This window comes from Sciurus carolinensis, chromosome X (genome assembly GCF_902686445.1).
Source record: "Sciurus carolinensis chromosome X, mSciCar1.2, whole genome shotgun sequence".
NCBI classification, from domain to species: domain Eukaryota; kingdom Metazoa; phylum Chordata; class Mammalia; order Rodentia; family Sciuridae; genus Sciurus; species Sciurus carolinensis.
Window position 1 is genome coordinate 130,465,457 of NC_062232.1, and position 21,800 is coordinate 130,487,256.

Sequence of the window (21,800 nt, forward strand, 5' to 3'; positions counted from 1 at the left end):
AACACTTTTCTGTCCTTATTTTATCTTTTAGTGGCAGTTGACAAGTAACATTGTTAATTATGGTGTCCGTGAAACCTCGCTTACCCCTGCGGTTTCCCCCTCCTCTTCAGATGCTGCTTCCTGTATGTCTTTTCTGGACCCTCCTCCTCCCTGCCCCTTCTAAGTGCTGGTGTTCCCTTCGATGCCTTCCTGGGTCCTCGTCTGTCCTCACGCTAAGGGATTGCATTCTCTCACCTGTACCAGGGAGAGTCTATCTGCAGGAAAAAATATACCACTTCTGCAACTTTAAACAAAAAGACTAAAACAGGGAAGGGCCAATATTTTGGTATATAGTGCCCTGGAACCGCACAGCACGGGGCCAGAGTGGATCGGGTCTGAGCGGATCGGGTCTGAGCAGGTAGGGCTCGGCCCCGCCCCCTTTCTCATGCGGAGCATGCGTGCCTGGAGACACGTACAGCCAACCAGTGAAAAGGAGTGGCTGAGAGTGCCATGCAGTTGGCCCAATCATGGGCGGCGCTGGTGAGAAGCCTGCTCCCGGGCCAATGGTGGGGCGGGGCAGGGTTCGGGAGGGGGCTATGGTCACCTGATCTGCGGCGGTAGCAGCGTCCGAGGCAGTGAAGGCTGAGACTATGATGGCGGCGGCGGTGGCGGTGGCTCGGGGGCAGACAGGGACGCGGTGGGCCCCGGCGCTCTGGCAAATGCCGTGGCTGCCGCTGTTGCTGATCGCGGCGGCGGCGGCGGCGGTGGTGGCGGAGCAGCAGGTGCCGCTGGTGTTGTGGTCGAGTGACCGGTGAGCGGGCCGGGTTGGGCTGGGCTGGGACGGGCTGCGCAGCGCGCCTCGGCGGCTGAGACGCCCTCCGTGAGGGGCTGCAAAGCCAAGAGGGGGACTGCCCATTGCTCCGGGGCTCGCTTCAAGTCGTCGGGTATCAGAGCTCTGGGCCCCGTGCATCAAGCTGGGCGCCCATGGGCTTCGGATCTCAAGCCACGCGCTCTCTCATGACAGCACCTCTTCTGTCCCCTGTCAGGGACTTGTGGGCTCCTGTGGTCGACATGCACGAGGGCCACATCACCAGTGACATGCAACTTTCTACCTACCTAGACTCCGCCCTGGAGCTGGGCCCCCGGAATGTGCTGCTCTTCCTACAGGACAAGGTGAGCCCGCCCAGCTTGCTCAGTCCTGGTAGTTGGGAGACAGGCAGGTTGCCTGCCCCTACCGCCCATTACCCAAGGGATACTTCCGTGACCTTGTCCCAACTGTAAGGAGGTGTGGTTCCACTCTTGGTAAGGCCTGTAGGAAAAGCTTCATTGGGAATGGGAGAGATTGGAGGAGACCCCTAAGTACCAAGCACTTTAGACATCCTATGACTTACTCTAGTATGGTGGGGATTATCATAACCATTTATACATGAGAAGACTGATGCTGGGGAAGGATAAGTGACTTGCCCAAGGTCACACAGCTAATGATTGGCAGAGTTGTAATTCAAACTGTAGTGATTGTAGTAGGAATAGGAATAATCCAAAAATGATCCCATATTTACTGCTTCATATGTGCTGTACTAAGCTGATGTCATCATCTCGCTAAAGAAACTAAGGTTTGTAGAGTTGTAATGATTTGTAGAAGTTCCACAGTTCAGACAGCACACTGGTTCCAGCTTGAATCTGTCAGACCTCCCCCCCAGTTTGTGTCCATAATCAGCATGTTGTTTCCCTCCACTCTAGGCCTCTGCCCCAAAGCGAATGTGAAGTACATGAGAAGATTCTAGGGAAACTTATGATTGGTGTTTGGGAGCCTGTAAAGTCTCTACTTGTCCCTTCCTTATTAGTGGGCTTTCTGACCCATTCCCTTTTCAGCCTTCTTCCATTGCTGGGTCAGTAGGTGGTGGTGGTCATGCTGGCCTGTAGTATTTCCAGGAGGTGGTATAAGTAATGGAGTCCTAGTTCTACCACTTGTCAGCCTTTGAGCACGTGAATAATCTCTGTAAATGTTATTTTCTGCATGTATGAAATGAAGACACCACCACTACATAAAGCATGTTTGGGGTCCCCCAGTCTTAGGGCATTCATTCATTTACCAAAGATGGCATGCCTCACGTATCAGATATTGTTAAGTGTTGGGGATGTTGCAGTGAGCGGAATCAAACAAGCCTCTATCTTCGGAAAACTGATGTTCTTGTGGGATCAACTCATAAATACTATGTTGGTATATAATATGACATCAGTACTATAGTCTAGAGAAGGAAGGAGGCTAGGAGAACAGAGTGATTGGGGACACTGTTTTTAGATGAGGATGATTAGGCAATTGCTCATTGAGTAGGTGATATCTTGATAGAGAGAGGGAGCCATCTAGCTTTGGGAGGACATCCCTGGTAGGGGAACAGCAGAGCAAGGGCCATATGTAAAGAGTGCTCTTGGTAAGTTCAAACGGGTTCTGGTGTGGCTGGAGCCTGTAAGTGAAAGGATTAGGAGATCGTTTTCCAGGTAGCCAGGAGATGAGGGAGGGCTGTCCAGGCCATGAGGAGAAAGGTTGGTTGCAGTTCTCAATATGACAGAAAGCCTTGGAACAGAGAATGATGTGATCTCTTGATTAAACAAGGCCCATTGGACAGCACAGGTAGTCAAACATGGTTGAATTTCCTGCCCAGAAACACGGGACATCTGAGCAAGTGTGTATACTAAACAGTAAGGTTAAGGAAGCTGATTAAGATCATCTCAACCTGAGAGATGCCAGAAGAAGCTGGGAGTTGAGGTGGAGGGCAGGAGTTTAGGGACATGTGTACATTGTAGAGGGAAAGGGATGGGGTTGGGGTTACTGTGGTCCTGAGAGCTCCAGAGACTGCTACTTCCTCCAGTGTGTTTTACCATCTGTGCCTTGCTTCCCTCCCATCAAAAACTGGTGGTTGGGGGGGTACTTCTCACCCTCCTTGAAGAGGATCCTGTTCAGACTGGATGTAGCTGGCCCTCCTTTGCTCTGACTTCTACTTCCCTCTTGGGAGGCATGCTGTGAATGCTTTGCTTGCAACCTTCTCTTCCCCCAGCTTCCCTCTTTCCTCCTCAGTTCCTCTTGCTGGCTGACTCCTACTCCCGAGGTTACCACAAGCCAGCCACCTGCATATCTTTTAACCCCATGACCATCTTCTGTGTCTTGTCACCCTATCCTGAGAGCGTTACAGGGAAGAGTGAGCCTTCCACCCCTCCCCCACCCTACATACCAGCAGTTTGTCCTCCATCATGCCAAATTTGACTCTAAATGAGATTTTTGCTGGTCCTGAGAATACATAGGCACTCTGGCCCCTGTTCATTGCCCAACCTCCTGAGATGTTTCATCTGCTTTCTTATTAGCTAAGCATTGAGGATTTCACAGCATATGGTGGTGTATTTGGAAATAAGCAGGACAGTGCCTTTTCTAACCTGGAGGTAAGTAAGAGTCCTCTCCCAGCCCTGGGTCATGGGGGCAGGCCATCCTGTGCCTCCCTTCCTGGCACAATAAGAACTGTACTTAGCCAGGTGTGTCGTCACATGCCTATAATCCCAGCTACTTGGGAGTCTGAGACAAGAGGATCATTAAGTTCAAGGCAGCCTGGGCAAGTTAGAGAGTCCCTGTCTCAAAATAAAATGAAATCTCAGTGGTAGAATACTGAAAAAAAAATTAAGAATTGTATGCTTTGGGACCAGAGATGTTGGCTTTGAGGGTAGAAAGGCCTGGGGCCTAACTTTCAGGTCCAAGGGGGCCATTTTGTTTCTGACCTGGAGTGAGACCCCTATGGTATATCTTGCCAGGGAAGTTGGGGGACTAGCCTGGGTCTACTGGTCCCTGGCTCACTCAGCCTTCCACCTCTCCCCCACTCCCAGAATGCCCTGGACCTGGCCCCTTCTTCACTGGTGCTTCCTGCTGTGGACTGGTATGCAGTCAGCACTCTGACCACCTACCTGCAAGAGAAGCTTGGGGCCAGTCCCCTGCATGTGGACCTGGCTACCCTTCGGGAGCTGAAGCTCAATGCCAGCCTCCCTGCGCTGCTGCTCATCCGCCTGCCCTATACAGCCAGGTATGGCCTAGCCTCCAGCCTCTAGTCTTGGGGCCCAGAGAGAGACAAGGCTCTGGGCTCAGATGGCACAATTTGGTCAAAGATGACAGTACTCCTTCTGCCATGTATCACCTTAAAACCCTTCCAGAAAGTTCCCTGTTTGCCAGGAAGAGATGGGAAGGGCCTTCTGCCAGGCTATGACTTAGGAGTCAGTATCCAGCATTGAGCTAAGCCTGTTAGTCCTCCAGAGAAGAGGCAAACAGGGGCCCTGCTTGTGGGGAGTTTCCTCACCTATCTAGGCCCTGTTCACAGAGCAGGTGGCAAGGACATGTGGGTAACTGTGAAGCCTGGGGGGAAGGGGAACATGATTCCAGGCAGGGGTACTGAGGTAAGCAAAAATGGAGGGGGTCGGTGAGTCTGGCTTCTGCACAGGTTTCAGAGTGCTGGCCAGAGTGTGCAGGTTTGGTAAGTGGAGCTAGTAGAGAGGGAGAAACTAGAGGGGATGAGGGAAAGGTAGCAGACTGCAAGCTAGGCAGAGCCACCTGTGGGGCGCTCATGCTGTGTCTTGTCCGTAGCTCCGGTCTGATGGCGCCCAGGGAAGTCCTCACAGGCAATGGTGAGTGGGGTCAGGGAGGATGCATGTTCTTACCCCCTCCTCAGGCCAGGACCACAGACGGCTAGCCCACAGCTCTTCAGTCCCTTCTCACTCCTGCTTCTTGGGGCAGCTGAGAGCTGGGCAGAGAAATGCCAACTGCCCTGTCACAGCTCTTTGCAACCAGTCCCACCTGCACAGGTGTCCAAATGCCTTGGGACTCACTATGCCAGAGCCCATGGATCCAGGTGATGCTCAGGCTGTGTGAATACTAGAGTTTTGGATTTAGTAGACTGGCAACACTGTGATAAACAATTAGGAGGACTTTGTGTATTTTTCCTTTTGCTTCAATTGGGCTTGGCAATCGGGAGTTGCTGACAGGCCACAGTTTTCCCTGGGGAGGCTTGTAGAGGGGGTAGGAAGAGAAATAGCAGTTTTTAGGTATCCTGAGTGGAAACTAAAATCACGGCTTTCATATGATCTAGGTTTCTAAAGCAGATGGTAGGCAGTGTTTCTTTAAGTGGGCTGCCTGGTGACCTGGTTCTCTGCTCTCCCCTCAGATGAAGTCATTGGACAGGTGCTAAGCACACTCAAGTCTGAAGATGTCCCTTACACAGCAGCTCTCACTGCAGTCCGCCCCTCCAGGGTATGTGCCCTACCAGCAGGGGTTCTGAGGCAGTGTGGTGAGTCTGCCTAGAGGTGGGGCGTATGCTATATGCAAGGCCTCCCAAAAGCCCCAGGGCTCATGGAAGCAGTGAACAGATTACCCCGATGGGGCAGCTGTGGGGAGGGTAGGCAGAGCAGTCAAGTTCTGCTTTCTCCATCCAGGGGCAGCTTTCTTTCTTTGCAAGCCTTATGGGCAGCATTCTTGGACACAGTCCAAGTGATCCTAAGTTTGAGGGAGAGGAAATATCATCAGGGCTGGGGGCCCATGGGAAAAGCTTCCTGGAGAAAGTTGCCTCCTCAGACTACTGAGACTTTTAGGGAGAGGAGGGAGGGGAGGACAGTGGATCAGGACTTGCTCCCAGGGCTCTTGAGCAAAGGCTTGTTGGGTGTTTCTGCAGGTGGCTCGTGATGTAGCCATGGTGGCTGGGGGACTAGGTCGCCAGCTACTCCAAGAACAGGCGGCATCAGCTGTGATCCATCCTCCTGTGAGTTATAATGACACTGCCCCGCGGATCCTGTTCTGGGCCCAGAACTTCTCTGTGGCATACAAGGAGCAGTGGGAAGATTTGACTTCCCTCACCTTTGGGGTGCAGGGGCTCAACTTGACTGGCTCCTCCTGGAATGACTCCATTGCCACGTAAGGGCACTGGGTTGGGGAGGACTGAGCTACCACACATGGTCTTCCTGCCAGTGTAGGGCAGGGGCAGGGATCCAGGGGCAGGTATGTGTGTTGTGGGTGAGGGTGGTCTTGGTGGGCTGTGTTCACCAGGGAAATGTAGGTGGTATCTCAAGGTGGAGCTGCTGGAGGGGGAGGTGCTCAGAGTTCTGCCTCCCCATGTTCCCTAGGCCTTGGTTGGGACCTGGGAATCTGGCGCTTGCCCCTTGAAGGAAACAGGCCTGCATGTGGGCAAATACCAGATCAGCTACCAGAATCAGTTCTAGGACCCCTATACCCTTCCATTTCCCCTTACCCCAAAGTCCAAACTAGGTGGCTCAGCGACTCTTAAGAGGGAGCTAAAAGGAGGGGCAGTCAGGGGGACCAGAGGAAGGAGCCACAAGCTAAAGACACAGCACCTGGGTGTTGGCTTCTAGCTTCCAGCTCTGTTCTAAACTTGGTTATGACTGGAGCCTTAGTTTCCTGATCTATCAAGTGGGAACACTGCCTCTTCAGGTGACTGTGAGGAACTGGGGCAGCTAGGCAGGAGCAAACTGAGAAGCTTGCTCCTCTAAGCCACCCAAGGCCCTCTTGGAGACTGATAGCACATCTCTCTCTCATCTTGCAGGCTCTCACTGACCTATGAACAGCTCTTCGGTACCACAGTGACATTCAAGTGAGTCATTCAAGTGGGATGGAGATGTAGCTTAGTGGTAGAGCATTTGCTTAGCGTGTGCAGGGCCCTGGGTTCAATCCCAAGCACTGCAAGAAAAGAGACAATGAATAAATAAAACATAAGTGAGTTCTGAGAATGGTTAAGGTAGAGGTGGGGGCTGCTGTTATTTCAGTCTCCCCTGCTTACGTGACACCCCTAACACCTCCCCCAGGTTCATTCTGGCTAGCGGCTTCTACTCAGTGTCTGCCCGTCACTGGTTTACCATGGATCGCCTCGAAATCCACAGCAATGGCTCTGTCACCTACTTCAATGCTTCCCAGGTCACAGGGCCCAGCATCTACTCCTTTCACTGCGAGTATGTCAGCAGTCTTAGCAAGAAGGGCAGTCTCCTTGTGGCCCGCACGCAGCCCTCCCTGTGGCAGATGACTCTTCAGGACTTTCAGGTATGGAATAGGGAGGGACCGAGCTTCAGGTGGAGATGTAGGGTGATAGTAGCAGGATACTAGGGGAGGGGGAGGAAGAACCTGAAGAGTCTCAGCATGGTTTGGGCTTGTGGTTGACAGTCCTGTCCTGTGCTGCCTGTCTGGAATATGGACTGTCCCTGACTCTGGGCCTCCCATTTGTGTGGAGCCACATGGTCTCTTCTGACTCACATCTGTGTGTTTCCCTAGATCCAGGCTTTCAATGTGACAGGTGAGCAGTTCTCCTACGCCAGTGACTGTGCCGGCTTCTTTTCTCCGGGCATCTGGATGGGGCTGCTCACCTCCCTCTTCATGCTCTTCATCTTCACCTATGGCCTGCACATGATCCTCAGCCTCAAGACCATGGACCGCTTTGATGACCATAAAGGCCCCACTATCTCTTTGACCCAGATTGTGTGACCCGTGCCAGTGGGAGGTTGAGGGTGTGATGGTGTTCAGGTTGTCACTTTTCCATCTTGTGGCACACTGGACTGAAGGGCTTCCCCTCTTCCTACCATAGCATGAATCCCAAGCTTCCCTCAACCTGTCTTGTTCCCTCTTCTACCCACTGAGGGGCTTCCCTGGGGCTGTCCTCCCCATCTCCACCAATAAGGTGTACATATTCTGCAGACACTAGACAAATTTCCCAGACTCAGTCATTGTGAGGGGAGGGGGCAGTAGTTCTAGGGTCCCCTTTCTGCTTATTTATTATTGTCTTTCCATCATTATCCCTTGCTGTTCATAGTGCTTTTGTGTAGCAAATACTTTTTCCCCAAGCTTTATGGGGCTCCCAGTAGCAGCCATGAACTTGAGATTTCCTGAGTGTGGAGGGTACTGCTTAACTGTCTAGCTTGGCTGTTATCATTTATTTGGTGATGTGCTAACAATAAGCAGTACACTGCGGTTTATTTCTGTGGCCTGAGAAGGAAGGGACGCCCACTACAGGTGGCCTGGGTGTGATCACTGGGTTTCTGGCATGTTCTCACCTGGGGTGCCTGGCAGGAGCCTGGGGTGCTCTGTTGTTTCCTTCCTAATAAAATAAAGACGGGTCGCCATACATTGGACCTCTTGTCACTCATTTCTGCGCTGGGTATTAGGTATGCGCTTGGCCGAGGGATGCAAGAGGCACCCGGATGTAGCCGAGCCTGGACAAGGCGGAGGCGAGAACACTTAGGGTGGCTGGGATAACAAGTGAAGCTCCTAACTAGTTAGGGTACGAAGGGGTGTTTAGGGCAGAGACTGGATACGCTTCGAGCCTTGGGAGGAACTCGTGACAATAGCAGCACTCAGAAAAAGCAATACGAGGGACTGCCCTTGCCTGCTGCAGCGGCGCGCGACAGACGCGCGGGACCGCGCTGAACCTCCCGGGGGGCGGGGCGGGGCGGGGCGGGGCGCGTGCGGCTCCCGCGCATGGATCCCTCACGGGCCGCAGCACCGGCCGCCGCCCCGCCCCTCCTCGCTTCTTTCTGGACCCTCCGCAAGCAGAATCGGTCGTGGAGTGGCGCTGGTGGTGGGACCCGGGCGCCGGCAGCCCTCCTGGGACGCGATCCGCGGAGGCAGTGGCCCCGGCGGGCGTGGCGGGTGCGCGGGGAGGGGGCGGGACTCTTTGACGCGGCGGAGGAGTCGGGCGGCGGCCGTAGAGCCGCCATCTTTGGTCCAGTGCGGCGTCGGCGGCGTCGGCGGCGGCTGCTGTGGTAAAGGAGGAGGAGGAGCCGAGCGGTCGCTGGCACCGAGGCCTGACCATGGATGAGGAATACGATGTGATCGTGCTGGGGACCGGTCTCACCGTAAGTGCATCCTTGGGCGCCCGCGGCCGCACATCATGCCTTCCCCACCGCCCGCGATGATGCATCCCCTGGCCGCCGGCCCCATCCTCCCATCATTGCATCCTCCGCTCAGGTTCCCCAAAAGCCGGCCCCTTGCCCACCTCACTACCGCGCCACACATTGTCAGCTGTATTCTACTGTTACGCCCTAGTCTCCCCGAAGGGGTCCCTCTCCTCCTTACCCCTCCCCACGACTCCTCAGGTCGCGACCCCCGCCCCCTGATGTGCTCCCTCCCTTGGCTTGCTGGGCCGGAAAATTCACCCCCACTCGACCTGCTGCCCCGACCCCGCCCACCCGGCCCTCACCCATCTTCTGCACCCATCACCCACCCAGCATCCCTTCCCAGTATCCTCTCCTATTTTGTGCTAATCGCTGTGGGGTTGCAGCATGAGGCCATGGGGTCAGATGGCCTTGCCAGGGTGGACCCTCATCCCACCTCCCTGGCTTTTTCGGGGAACAGGGGACCCAGGGAATATTCCAGAAGCAGCAGCAGTAGAGGCACTGACCACATTCTTGCTACCTCACCCCAGTTTCCCATGGAGACCTCAGGCTGAATGGTGTCTGCAGCCTTTGTCCTTGGGCTAGTAGCTGTTGAGGGTGTTTATCTTTTCCCCTTCCTCCAGACCCTGTTGGTCTTCTCCCCTGAGGCTGATCTCCCTCAGTCTGGGCCCAGACACCCTCCTTCCATGATTGTGGCCAAGAAGGCTCAGGGTCAAGGACTCTTGTCCTTTGAAAAAAGAGCAACCCAGGGTGGGGCCTGCAATTTCAAGGACTGTGCTAATCTTGGCTTCCCCTTTCAGGTGCCCTTGAGGTTGAGCTGGGTCTTCTCTATGATTCATCGTGTCTTATCTGTCTTTTCCATGTGCTCTACATAGATAGATGGCTTTCTTGGCATGTTAGTATTGGAAGACTGTCCTTGTGTCTGATGGATGCTCTGTTCCTCTCAAAGTCTCCATTATCCTTCTTCATGTCTTCTCCAGCAAGGTTATGGAGGAGACTGGTCAGATAAAGCCATCACCCTCAATTTTAGGCAGTGCAACAAGCTGGGGGTGGAAGGAGCTGTCCATTGTGGCAGGTTTGGGGACAAATCAGTGCGGCCAGTGGGAATGCAGGCAGGTGGGAGTGCAGCAGCAAATGTCACCCCTCTGCAGGAATGCATCCTGTCAGGTATCATGTCCGTGAATGGAAAGAAGGTGCTGCACATGGACCGAAACCCCTACTATGGGGGCGAGAGCTCTTCTATCACTCCCTTGGAGGAGGTAAGGCTGCCTGGACCTGGACTGAGGCCCAGATCCATCCTTCATAATCTCTCACATTGAGGCATAGGATGGAAGAAGCTCCCCAGGTTCTCTGGGATGGTAGGGGAGGCAGGGGTAGACCTGAGGTTTTTCTCTTTCTCTTCCTCCTGTTTACAGCTGTATAAGCGCTTTCAATTGTTGGAGGGGCCGCCTGAGTCGATGGGCCGGGGCCGAGACTGGAATGTTGATCTGATCCCCAAATTCCTCATGGCCAATGGTGAGGGAGATGAAAAACATACTGTTGAGGGGTGGGCAATTCGGAAGACCAGAGGAGGGTTAGACTCCACAGCAGGAGCAGCCAGACCATACAAGAGCTTCTGGAGGGAGCTGTGCTAATGTTGCCCCTCCCCCGCAACAGGGCAGCTGGTAAAAATGCTACTGTATACAGAAGTGACTCGCTACTTGGACTTCAAGGTGGTGGAGGGGAGCTTCGTCTACAAGGGGGGCAAGATCTACAAAGTGCCATCCACTGAGACTGAGGCCTTGGCTTCTAGTGAGTGTGGGTCCCCTGAACCACAGAATAATGGACTGGCAGAAGGGGGAGAGACAGACTGTCCTCAGGGCTGGTGGCAAGGTAGCCATTCAGAGTAGGGTTCTCCTTTGCCCTAGGTCACATCCACCAGGCAGTACCAGAAGCCCCTAGCTTTGTATTCTCCATTGCAGGTTGCCAGGAGGGAAGCACACATGGAGGGGGATTCCTGTTAGAAAGACTTTGGAAGGGCCTCCACTTAACCGTGAAACATCCCAAGTGGTGGAGCTGGGAGGGCCCAGTCCTACTCAACCCCCTCTTCATACAGTGGGGAAATTAAGGCCAAGAAGGGTAGGGCGGTTAACATCAGGACACATGACAGAGCTCAGCCAAAGCTAGGCACCCACTTTCTTGGCCTGCCCTGGTGGGAAGGGGGATTTGGTGTTCCAGTGATGCAGAGGGTTTCTTCATGCTCCCTTTCTCAGATCTGATGGGTATGTTTGAGAAACGGCGTTTCCGCAAGTTCCTGGTGTTTGTGGCAAACTTTGATGAGAACGACCCCAAGACCTTCGAGGGTGTTGATCCCCAGACTACTAGCATGCGTGACGTCTACCGGAAGTTTGACCTGGGCCAGGATGTCATTGACTTCACTGGCCATGCCCTGGCGCTCTACCGCACTGATGAGTGAGAGAGGCTGGTGTGGTGGGAGTCCCCTTGCCCAGCCCATACCCTACCCTCCTCACACCTGCCTGCTGCTCCCTCTGCCCACCCTGCATGTCCCTTGTACTTAGCCACAGGCTCATCTGTTGCCTTTCAGTCTCTCCCTCCCCTGCATTTTACCTATACCTTTACCAGGCCATACAGGGTGGTGGGAAAGCAGACCTGGTGCCTGGGTGGGGACGAGCAGGAGTGCTGCTGTCAGAGCATCTTCCCTGATCCCTGTCCCCCAGCTACCTGGACCAGCCCTGTCTTGAGACCATCAACCGCATTAAGTTGTACAGCGAGTCCTTGGCCCGGTATGGCAAGAGCCCATATTTATACCCACTCTATGGCTTGGGCGAGCTGCCTCAGGGCTTTGCAAGGTGAGGAAATGGTATTTTTTTCAGTTGGCATTAACTGGGTAGTACTAAGGCCAAGAGTGGAAATGACCCCCTTGAGCATTTCTATAGCATTTATACTTTCCCATTCATGATCTTCATTTACTTTTTTCCATCCCTGGGTGGTAGCATAGCCCTAGTACACTGAAGTATGGAGGAAAAGAACTAGGCTTCTTTGTATGTGGATTTCTCAGTTCCTGGCAACACCAGGATTGGACCCAGGGTCCCAGAACCTTGAGGTCAGGGCTTAGCTGGTAGCTGGCCCTTCTCCAGCGAGTCCCTTTATTCTGGTCCTCTCTGCCATTTCTGTGTGGAGCTGCTCCCTTTTGCCATCCTCATACTAGCCTATTGCAGAATACTGTGGGCAGAAGCTTCAGAGAGGAAGGAACACGCTGAGATCAGTCCTGAGTTCGTGGCAGTGACAGAGCTGGGATGAACAGCTGGATCTCCTGACTTCAGCCTGCCTGGGGAAATCTTTACTGTACTCTGTACCTTGGTGGTGGAGTGGGGAGAGTGCAGTGAATTGATCCCCATTTTTCCTGGAAGCGGGACTTCACCATCACTCTCTTCACCACAGATTGAGTGCCATTTATGGGGGAACATATATGCTCAACAAACCTGTAGATGACATCATCATGGAGAACGGCAAAGTGGTGGGCGTGAAATCTGAGGGAGAGGTAAGCCTTCCCCGTGCAGTGGGGTCATCATGGCTGGGCCAGTGTTTGATCGCCATCTTAGGGGCTCTGTTCCAAGGAGCCTGACTGCTGATGGCTCTGCTGCTCCTCAGCCTCAAAGCCCTAAGAGCTGGGAACTGGGGGAGCATCCCAAAAGAAGTCTACATAGGCATTTCTATTGGCAAGAGGTATCTCTCAAAGACCATATGCTATGTCTTTGACCCAGAAAGTATTCCTGATCACAGTGTCACTCAGCAGGGTTGCCTTTCTCTGAGTTAGGGATCACCTACTTGGGCTGTAGGAGGAGCAGTGGTGACAGCTCAGAGGAGTACTGCCTGCCAGAGCTATCTGTTCTCACTGTGGACCCAGACTATGACCACCCAGGGCAAGGGGTGGTCTGATGGACAAGGACTTCTGGTGCCTTCACAGGTGGCCCGCTGCAAGCAATTGATCTGTGACCCCAGTTACATCCCAGACCGTGTGCGGAAGGCTGGCCAGGTTATCCGCATCATCTGTATCCTCAGCCACCCAATCAAGAACACCAATGATGCCAATTCCTGCCAAATCATCATCCCCCAGAACCAGGTCAACAGGAAGTCAGGTAGGCCAGGCCGTGACTATCTCCTGTGCACTCTCTTTGGGGTTTCCGTGCCTCCCTCCACCCCAGCCTTGGGGGCTCCCCATGCGATCCCATCATGGAACAAATAGGACCCTCATGGTAGTCACCACAACTTGGGGGCCCTAGGGATTGGATGGCTTGGACTCTTTCCTTTCCATGAGGGTGACAGCTTGGTTGCTGCCTGCTGTGCCCAGACAGGAAGGGGCAGGTGGGCCAGAAGGCCCCTAAGGAGGCTTCTCCACTTGTGGCTGTTTCCTTTGGCCTTTGTTAATGGAGTGCTTCCTGTTGCCAGACATCTATGTGTGCATGATCTCCTACGCACACAACGTGGCCGCACAGGGCAAATACATCGCCATTGCCAGCACCACAGTGGAGACTGCAGAGCCTGAAAAGGAGATTGAGCCAGCATTGGAGCTGCTGGAGCCCATTGATCAGAAGTGAGGGGCTGGGCTGAGCCCGATGGGGAGGATGGGAGGGAAGGAGCTGGTAATGAAAACCAAGAAGGGTAAGGCCCATTGTGAGGCTTGTCCTCCCTCCTCTATCTGCCCCCCAGGTTTGTGGCTATCAGTGACTTGTATGAGCCCATTGATGATGGTTCTGAGAGCCAGGTAAGCAGCCTGTCCCAGTCCTGGATCTTGGCTGCCCACCCAGTGCCCCTACCCAACTCACTCTGGCCATGGGCTCTGGCTGTTTGCAGGTGTTCTGTTCCTGCTCCTATGATGCTACCACACACTTTGAGACAACCTGTAATGACATCAAAGACATCTACAAACGCATGGCTGGCTCTGCTTTTGACTTTGAGAACATGAAGCGCAAACAGAATGACGTCTTTGGAGAAGCTGACCAGTGATTGCTGACCCCCTTCCCCTAGCCCCTGCTGCCCACTGCCCCCTCCCCCAACTCTGTTCTCCTCCAGAGCAGGGGAGACAGTATGGCTGGGCAACCCTGTTTCCAGCATCCTCTGCTTCCCCCACCACGTTCCCATCACCCACCTCATTGATTCACTGACCAAATCTTTAACCTTAGCGATGGTTTGGGAGATGGGGGTTGGATAGCATCCTCTTTCTTGGCCCCTCCTTACCCTAGAAAAAGAGGGTTGTTTTCCTTGTGTGTGTCCCCCTCCCCCACCATTCTTCTGCTCTGTTTGGGAAGGACGTGGAGGAAAAGCTGACTTCTGCCCCCACTGCTCTTACCCCCATTGTAGTGGCCTTTGGAGATGCCCCCTGCCTCCCCCCACCAACTCTCATGTGTTGGAAAGAAGGGGCCCTCCCAGCACAAAATTGCACCCCCCCATAATTTATTCTAATTTATTAACTTCTTCCACCCTTCCCTGTGAGCCTGAAGCCCTCTGATGCAGCCTGGGGGCTGTAGAGTAAGCTTCTCCAGCCCCTCCTAGTCCTGGCAAAGTCTAGGGAAGGGGAGGAGGTTTAGGTGTGGCCCCAATGGAGGGTTGATCTTGCTGTTTTTATTCCTTGTCTTTGTGTTCTTTGGTACTTGCTGAGAGAAAAGAAATGTGAGCAAAGCAGAAGGAGGTGGAAAAATGGATCCAAACCCCAGTGTGCCCTGCCCCATGCCTTTCCTTTAGTGGTGGGAAACCCTTATCTTGCAAAGTGAATGTGTCCCTTTCCCCCAGCCTCTAGTGTATTTCACAGAAAACAAAACCTCCCAATAAAAACTGTGTTGAAACCTGAACCTGGATCTTTAGGTTGAATTCCCAAAAGCTGGGTGCTTGACAGGGCCTTGGCTATCTGGGTTGGGGCCCAGGCATAGCATCTGGCACCAGGAATGCATCCCTTAAGTGTCAGTGCAAGAGAAGCAGGGAAGCTAGCATCTGGCCTCAGGTGGGGGTCAAGGTACAGAACTAACCTCTGGGTCAAAAATAAGGAGGCAGAATTCACTAGGGACCACTCTTGGGCCTGAAGAAGGGCACATCTAGCTTTGGGTAAAAGTCAAGCAATCTATAGGTGAACAAGTCTGCGGGGTGAGGCTGGGGGAGCAGGGGATACCTGGATCTGGTCTCAGGCAGTGAGGAAGCAGGGACACTCGGGGTTGGTCAGTACCTGAAGAGATGCGGGGAACGGGCCCAGCTATGGGTCGGGGTTAACGACGAGGAAGCGCAGGAGGCTTCGGTATCCAGCGTTGGTGTCAAGGAAGAGCTGGGAGAAGGGACCCGGGCGGCTTCCCGCAAGAGCCAACGTACGGAAATGGGGGTCTAGCCTCCCGCGGTTGGCGGGGCGGAGCAGACCGCGATCACGTGCAGGGATCGCGGGGCGGAGCGGGGCGGGCGCCGGCGCGCATTCCCTAGTGGTCGACGTCACGCGTCAGCTGACTGAACCGCGGTCGCTGTCGCTGCCTGGACTTAGCCGGGCCGCTGTCACAGTTGTTGCTGCCGCCGCTGCCGCCGCCGCCGCCGCCACCGCCACCGCCGCCACCGCCACCACCATGGCTCAGTACAAGGGTGCCGCGAGCGAGGCTGGCCGCGCCATGCATCTGATGAAGAAGCGGGAAAAGCAGCGGGAGCAGATGGAGCAGATGAAGCAGCGGATCGCAGAGGTGCGGGCTGGGCCCGGGCGCCTTGGAGCATGCGCACCGCGCGGGCCCCCTAGCGGCCCAGCTCCACTCTCAGGCCCTGGGAGTCGCGGGGCCGCGGGCTAGAAGCTCTAGGGGGCGGTCCCCGAATCGGGAGCAGGACTCTTGCTTGCCCCTCTGGCAGATGGCAGAAGTGAGCCAGCGACGGTCTCATCTGTAAAATAGGTCAGAGTCAGGCCATGTCAGAGGCAGAGACAGCTTGTGACAAGCCTCCATCACGAGGGAGCCAGTTAGTACGTCTATTGGTGGCACCGGGGCTGGAAGGGCTTCCCAAGCGCCCTTCTCGAGCACAGAACTCCCTAGTTCAGGTTCCCCAGCCCTCAGAACCAGGCCTCTGCTGGGATCCAGTGCATACCGGGAAGGGCAAGCCCTCTGGCAAGACATGGGCAGGCCACTGAGGCTCATTCCAAACCCTTTGCACCCATGATGAAGGAAGGCACATACCACATTCTGGGGTTCTAGCAGTTCCCCCAGTATTTTAGTGAGTGGCCAGTGATGGTGTGCTCAGGAATAGAGGAACCAGGAGCCCTCAGCTTGCGCCTTTGGGGGAAACTCATCAGAAGAGTCGGGAAGACTCCAGGGGAGAGTAGGAACAAGACTTAAGGCTGAGACCTTTTGCTCAGACTCACTACAAGCTTTGTGTTTGACACAAGACTCCCCTGGCCAGAGAGGGATCTACATGGCACCCTTTTGGGATGGGGCTGGCTGGAGAGAGGAGGCCTCTGGGAAACTTTGGCAACACCAGGGGCTGGGAGGGAGGAAGATCACTCAGGAAAGGGCTAGGCCTTTCAGCCACTCTTTTTTCCTTTGTCCTTTCCTTGGCTTGGGTCTCAGGAGCATCATCTTATAGGCTGGGTATGAAAAAGGCCAAAAATGAGTAGGGCCAGTGACTGCAGACCACCAAAGCAGCTCTGATCCTCGGCAGGAGACATGAAAGGGGTCAGAGCAGCACAGGGGTTGGTGGGAAAAGATCCATTTGACTCTCTCAGCACTGACAGAGTATCCCCTAGCCTCCACTTATAAAGGAAAGGAGGGTATGTCTTTTCCAGGGACAGATCTAGGACTAGATCCCAGGTCCCCAACAGCCAGCCTATTCCTTCCACAGTGTAGTGATGGGTGGTCCTCACTACTATGCTCCCTCCTCTACAGGAGAACATAATGAAATCCAACATTGACAAGAAGTTCTCTGCACACTATGATGCCGTGGAGGCAGAGCTCAAGTCCAGCACCGTGGGTGAGCAGGGTGCACATGCCACACTCTCCCAGACCCAGGGAGGCTGCTTCTGTGCCAACCGTAGGTGACCAGCCCTTCCCCCATGTCTCCTTGCCTCATAGGTCTTGTAACCCTGAATGACATGAAAGCCAAACAAGAAGCACTGGTGAAGGAGCGGGAGAAGCAGCTGGCCAAGAAGGAGCAATCAAAGGAGCTGCAGCTGTGGGTCCCCTCCTTGGTCTCTTGGCCAGCAGTCCTCATCTCAAGATGTAGCTAGTGCCTGGGGGCTCCTGGGGATGGGTCAGGCTATTCCTTTTTCATGGGGGGAAACCCAATTCCTGTTTTGGAAACAGGTGTAGCATCTAGTTTAGGCCCACACTAAAGTCTTCTTACCTTCCTGGTTTATCTTTCCTCTTTCTGTTCCTCTATACTATAAAGGTAGTCCTTTTTGTGGCCCTCTTCTTCCATCGGGTACCTTAAGAAATTGCATTGGCCCCTTTCTCTATCCTGTTACCCGTGTCTCTCTATACCTTCTGTGTCATAATCAGAGCTCTCTGCCCATGAGCAGTGAAGTGACTCAGGGCAGTAGGATCCCTCTGGGGTGTTAGGCAGTTCCAACCTGCACTTGGTGAGCCCCACACTGAGCACACAAGTATCTCTGGGTCAGGGAAAAGGGCCTAGAGGCAGGGACATGGGGCATGATGGCCACCCATGCCTTGGTAGAAAGCTGGAGAAGCTGCGAGAGAAGGAGCGCAAGAAGGAGGCCAAGCGGAAGATCTCTAGCCTGTCCTTCACCTTGGAGGAAGAAGAGGAGGGAGGCGAAGAGGAGGAGGAGGTGGCCATGTATGAGGAGGAGCTGGAAAGGGAAGGTGAGGGCCTTGCCCGCCAGAACGAACTCCTGGCTTTTGGGCTGTAGAAGGAAGAAGTGTGTCCACTGCCCAGCCTCAGTTGCTTGCTGTGCTTATGGTCCCGAAGTTCACATGCAGCAGGAGAGGATAAGAAGGACCCAAGACTGCACTGCTTTTTTATGTTTTATTTTTTTGCAGTACTCATTGTTGATCCCAGGATCTTGCACATGTTAGGCAAGTGACCAACCACTGAGCTACATCCCCATTCCTTTTTAAAGTTTTCTGAGACAGTCTTGCTAAGTTGCTAAGGCTGTCCTTGAACTTGTGATCCTCTTGCCTCAGCCTCCTAAGTGACTGGGATTATAGGCATGTACTGAAGTGCCTGGCACTTTTTATTTTTTTATTTTGGGATAGGGTCATACTATGTTGCCTTGAACTTGTGATCCTCCTACCTCAGTCTCCTGAGTAGCTGGGACTGTAGGTGTACACCACCATGCCCAGCTGCATCAGTTTTGAAAGCCAAGTAGGGGCTCACTGTCCGTGGTAAATTGAGTCAAATCCCAGCCTGTCCTGGGCAGGAGTCACCCGTGCAAGGACTGGCAGAGTGAGGTTGGTACCTGGTCCAGAAGGTTCCAGAAGCTGTCCCTTGGAGGTGCTATGTAGGATAGATTGAGGAGAACCATGCTTGGGTGCTTGCTTCCCAGTATGGTAGCCACTTGCAGCAGGTGGACACGAGCACTAAATGGTTAATTGTTGGATTAGTTCCACTGTAAATTTACACAGCTTAGGAAATTCAGGGGCTCCTAGGTAGACACTACAGACCTCAGCTGTGAGAACTAGGCCACATCAGGGACATTTTGGGAAGGCTGGGGAGTGAATCCAAAGCCAGCCTGGTACTCCTGTGTACTACACACCTGCTCTGTGCCTGATCAAGGGCCCACAGGGCATTTTCCTTCTCCTAGTGAAAGTCACACAGGTCAGCATGTGTTCAGGACGTATTACTGTCCCACCTGGGGCCTGGGGGGTAGCCCAAGGTCAAGGAATGTGTCACAGGGGGATAGTTGGGCCTTAAGGATGAAGGGAATTTCATTAGTCACAGAGACAGGAGGGGTGAAAAGATATAGCTACACTGAAACATCAGGAAGGAGTGGATATATTTGAGAACTCTGAACAAGTTATGTCGTAGTCCTCAGGGAGGCAAGGTAACAGACCTGGGATGTTTTAGAAATTGTTATTTTAGTAATACATTGTATTTAACATGACTGTATCCAAAATATTTCCATCTAGGCTGGTCCAGCTAGCTACATGTCAACTGCCACGTGCTCAGTGCTCTGGTGGGAACTACTGTTTTGGACTGAGCAGGCCTGGGTGAGGGGAGGTTGTTATGTCCAGGCTGTGTGTATTTCTAGGGCTTTTCCAAAAGCATTGCTGGGTGTAGGCTCTTCCCTCCCTCTAAAGGTTTTATTTTAGGGGACCCAACAGTGGAGTGGGACCCTGATACCTGTTTTTTTTTTGTTGTTGTTGTTGTTTTGTTTTTTTAGTTTACGTCTGTCTTCTAGGTCAGTGGTTCTCACAGTGTGCTTCAGGGACCCTGAGGATCTGAGAGACCCTCATCGGGGTCCATGAGATCAAAACCATTTTCAGAATAATGCTAAGATGTTCTTCACCTCCTTTTGCTCTAGAGATCACAACAAAGAAAAGGAAATTGGGGAAGAACCCAGATGTGGACACCAGCTTCTTACCTGACCGAGACCGGGAGGTAAAGACCAACTAGCTCTAGTTCTGACATTGATTCTGACCTGACCTCAGCCCTGGCTCTGGGAGTGGGTCACTATACCCTTTGAGCAGCCCTGGGCCTCACTCCTTCATACATTTCCTCTCCTAGGAGGAGGAAAATCGTCTCCGGGAAGAGCTGAGGCAGGAGTGGGAAGCCAAGCAGGAGAAGATTAAGAGTGAGTGCTTGTGGAATTGGGCACGTGTAGTCTGGCCCCAAGGTCCTGGGGCAGTGAGAGAACAGGGTTGGGCCCAAGCAGCTCTCTTAAAGATAGTTCTCTGGACAGTGCACTGTGCCCTGAGGAAGCTCTGGAGGGGAGTGCCTGGGTCTGGAGACCAAGAGGTAATTCTGATTTATAGGTGAAGAGATTGAAATCACCTTCAGTTACTGGGATGGCTCCGGACACCGGCGGACAGTCAAAGTAAGCAGTGGAGGGCCTCCCTTGGGTTTGTTGGGAAGGAACTGACAGGTATGACTTGGGAAGCCCCCTGGGATCCTGAAAGCAGCAGGGAGAATAAGGGCCTGCGAGCCTCTGCCTACTTGAAAGCACTTCTCCAGTTTTCTGTCTTCTCTTCCCAACTCCTTGGTTTTCTGGGTGCTGGCTCTTGGGCAACTCCTGTAGATGAAGAAGGGCAACACGATGCAGCAGTTCCTACAGAAAGCCCTTGAGATCCTGCGTAAAGACTTCAGTGAGCTCAGGTGAGTGGCGTGTGCACCCCTGTGCGTGTATGTGTAGACCCTGTGATCCCAAGATCACCACTCCCTGGCTAGGAAGATGGCATGCTGGGCATTGTGCATGTCAGGCCCCTTTTTCCTTCCTCCTGTCATAAAGAACTTAGGTGGGAGCATCCTGCCTTGGCCCAAAGGTAGAAGACAGTGGGGTGTCTATCCCAGGCTGACTAAACCACAGAGCTCCCCTTAAAGCATTCCAACTAGTTCTTTAAGTGTCTGCTTCCTCCCTTCATGGACTGAGAATGTGCTCTGTTCATCTGTCCCTCCTGTCTTTCTCCCTCAGGTCAGCAGGGGTGGAGCAGCTCATGTACATCAAGGAGGACTTAATCATTCCCCATGTGAGTCCCTTAATTAAGCTCCAGGTCACGCAGTGGGCCTGTGCCCTTAGGCCTCTGCAGTAGAGTTCCCACACTGCTCTGCATTCTTCCATGCTTGTATCTGGCCTGTGAGTGGGAAGTGGGGTGTGGGTAAGAGAGGCCAAGATAGACTGGCCTTTCCTATCCTTGGCTTCTAGCATCACAGTTTCTATGACTTCATTGTCACCAAGGCACGTGGGAAGAGTGGTGAGTGCACCCAGCCTAGCCCCTCCCACAACTTGCCATGTGTGTATGTGTATGTATATGTGTACCTGGGGCAGCACTGTAACCTTGGGACGGCTGCTTCTCCCCCAAAGGCCCACTCTTTAACTTTGATGTTCATGATGATGTGCGGCTGCTCAGCGATGCCACTGTGGAGAAGGATGAGGTAGGGTGGTGCCAAGGCACTGGGTGGGGAAAGGTGCCCTGGGCCCACAGGGTAGTGTCCCTGCACTGTGGTGAGATCAAGGGAAGCAGAGGTCAGGAAGGTTGGCCTTTGCTTTTCCTCAGTCTCATGCAGGCAAGGTGGTGCTGAGGAGCTGGTATGAGAAGAACAAGCACATCTTCCCTGCCAGCCGCTGGGAGCCCTATGACCCTGAAAAGAAGTGGGACAAGTATACGGTGAGGAGGCAGGGAAGGTGGGGAGGCTGGGCACCAGGAGGCCCTTCCAGGTGGGGGGCAGCCTGACCTAGTGGGCGGTCAGTGTCCTGCTAGAGACCCAGGCGGATATGCCAGCCAGTGCTCTCATCTCTCTTTTCCCTTCCTTGTCCCTGGCCCACCTTGTTCTTACACCAGATCCGGTGAACCTCTAGGAGGTCGTGTGGCCTTGGCTGTACCTGGTGCGCACCCCCATGTCTCCAGAACTCAAGTGGCTATGCTGAAGTGTGCTGGGAGGACGGTAGCCACACACCCCCTGGCACTGTCATTATTGCTTTTTTCTTTTACAATAAATAAGTGCACACGTTAGAGCTGGAGTACCTGCATTCTGAGAAAGTGTGTTCTGTTTAGAAGTACTTTTTATTGACAGAAAATTCACCTAACATAGAATTCCTCATTTGGCCATTTTACTTTATTTACTCTACTGGGGTTGAACCCAGGGGCACTTTACCATTGAGACACATACCCAGCCCTTTTTTATTTTATTTTGAGACAGGGTCTTGCTGTGTTGCCCGGGCTGACCTCAAACTTGCCATCCTCCTACCTCAGGTACCTGAGTCACTGGGATGATAGGTG

At 53.6% G+C, this 21,800-nt stretch overlaps 3 protein-coding genes across 3 annotated transcripts; all 3 read left to right on the forward strand.

Moving 5' to 3' along the window:
- Positions 1-602: 602 nt before the first annotated feature.
- Positions 603-8,129, forward strand: Atp6ap1 (ATPase H+ transporting accessory protein 1). The gene is made up of 10 exons (XM_047535805.1): positions 603-790; positions 1,026-1,152; positions 3,340-3,414; positions 3,850-4,043; positions 4,598-4,638; positions 5,175-5,260; positions 5,679-5,917; positions 6,564-6,611; positions 6,823-7,054; positions 7,283-8,129. Exons 1-10 carry the CDS (start codon positions 630-632, stop codon positions 7,490-7,492), a joined length of 1,413 nt encoding a protein of 470 aa, XP_047391761.1. The 5' UTR covers positions 603-629; the 3' UTR covers positions 7,493-8,129.
- A 550-nt stretch (positions 8,130-8,679) lies between these two features.
- On the forward strand, positions 8,680-14,741 carry Gdi1 (GDP dissociation inhibitor 1). Its single transcript, XM_047535734.1, has 11 exons — positions 8,680-8,859; positions 10,050-10,157; positions 10,314-10,413; positions 10,555-10,689; positions 11,151-11,349; positions 11,616-11,747; positions 12,340-12,439; positions 12,866-13,037; positions 13,348-13,492; positions 13,609-13,663; positions 13,753-14,741. The coding sequence occupies exons 1-11, from the start codon at positions 8,815-8,817 to the stop codon at positions 13,903-13,905; spliced, it is 1,344 nt and encodes a 447-aa protein (XP_047391690.1). The 5' UTR covers positions 8,680-8,814; the 3' UTR covers positions 13,906-14,741.
- Positions 14,742-15,392: 651 nt separating this feature from the next.
- Fam50a (family with sequence similarity 50 member A) lies at positions 15,393-21,541 on the forward strand. Its single transcript, XM_047536025.1, has 13 exons — positions 15,393-15,608; positions 16,794-16,878; positions 16,980-17,079; positions 17,581-17,726; positions 19,388-19,464; positions 19,591-19,657; positions 19,839-19,900; positions 20,102-20,178; positions 20,495-20,549; positions 20,726-20,774; positions 20,885-20,955; positions 21,078-21,188; positions 21,363-21,541. Exons 1-13 carry the CDS (start codon positions 15,498-15,500, stop codon positions 21,369-21,371), a joined length of 1,020 nt encoding a protein of 339 aa, XP_047391981.1. The 5' UTR covers positions 15,393-15,497; the 3' UTR covers positions 21,372-21,541.
- The last annotated feature ends 259 nt before the right edge of the window (positions 21,542-21,800 follow it).

Excerpts from the sequence above, each read along its gene's own strand:
- Atp6ap1 (XM_047535805.1), top strand. The coding sequence starts at position 630 with ATGATGGCGGCGGCGGTGGCGGTGGCTCGGGGGCAGACAGGGACGCGG. Across the intron at positions 791-1,025 it reads GTGTTGTGGTCGAGTGACCG|GGACTTGTGGGCTCCTGTGG; the intron begins GTGAGCGGGCCG and ends GTCCCCTGTCAG. Across the intron at positions 5,261-5,678 it reads CTGCAGTCCGCCCCTCCAGG|GTGGCTCGTGATGTAGCCAT; the intron begins GTATGTGCCCTA and ends GTGTTTCTGCAG.
- Gdi1 (XM_047535734.1), top strand. The coding sequence starts at position 8,815 with ATGGATGAGGAATACGATGTGATCGTGCTGGGGACCGGTCTCACC. Across the intron at positions 8,860-10,049 it reads TGCTGGGGACCGGTCTCACC|GAATGCATCCTGTCAGGTAT; the intron begins GTAAGTGCATCC and ends ACCCCTCTGCAG. Across the intron at positions 13,038-13,347 it reads CCAGGTCAACAGGAAGTCAG|ACATCTATGTGTGCATGATC; the intron begins GTAGGCCAGGCC and ends TCCTGTTGCCAG.
- Fam50a (XM_047536025.1), top strand. The coding sequence starts at position 15,498 with ATGGCTCAGTACAAGGGTGCCGCGAGCGAGGCTGGCCGCGCCATGCAT. Across the intron at positions 16,879-16,979 it reads GCTCAAGTCCAGCACCGTGG|GTCTTGTAACCCTGAATGAC; the intron begins GTGAGCAGGGTG and ends CTTGCCTCATAG. Across the intron at positions 20,956-21,077 it reads CCACTGTGGAGAAGGATGAG|TCTCATGCAGGCAAGGTGGT; the intron begins GTAGGGTGGTGC and ends GCTTTTCCTCAG.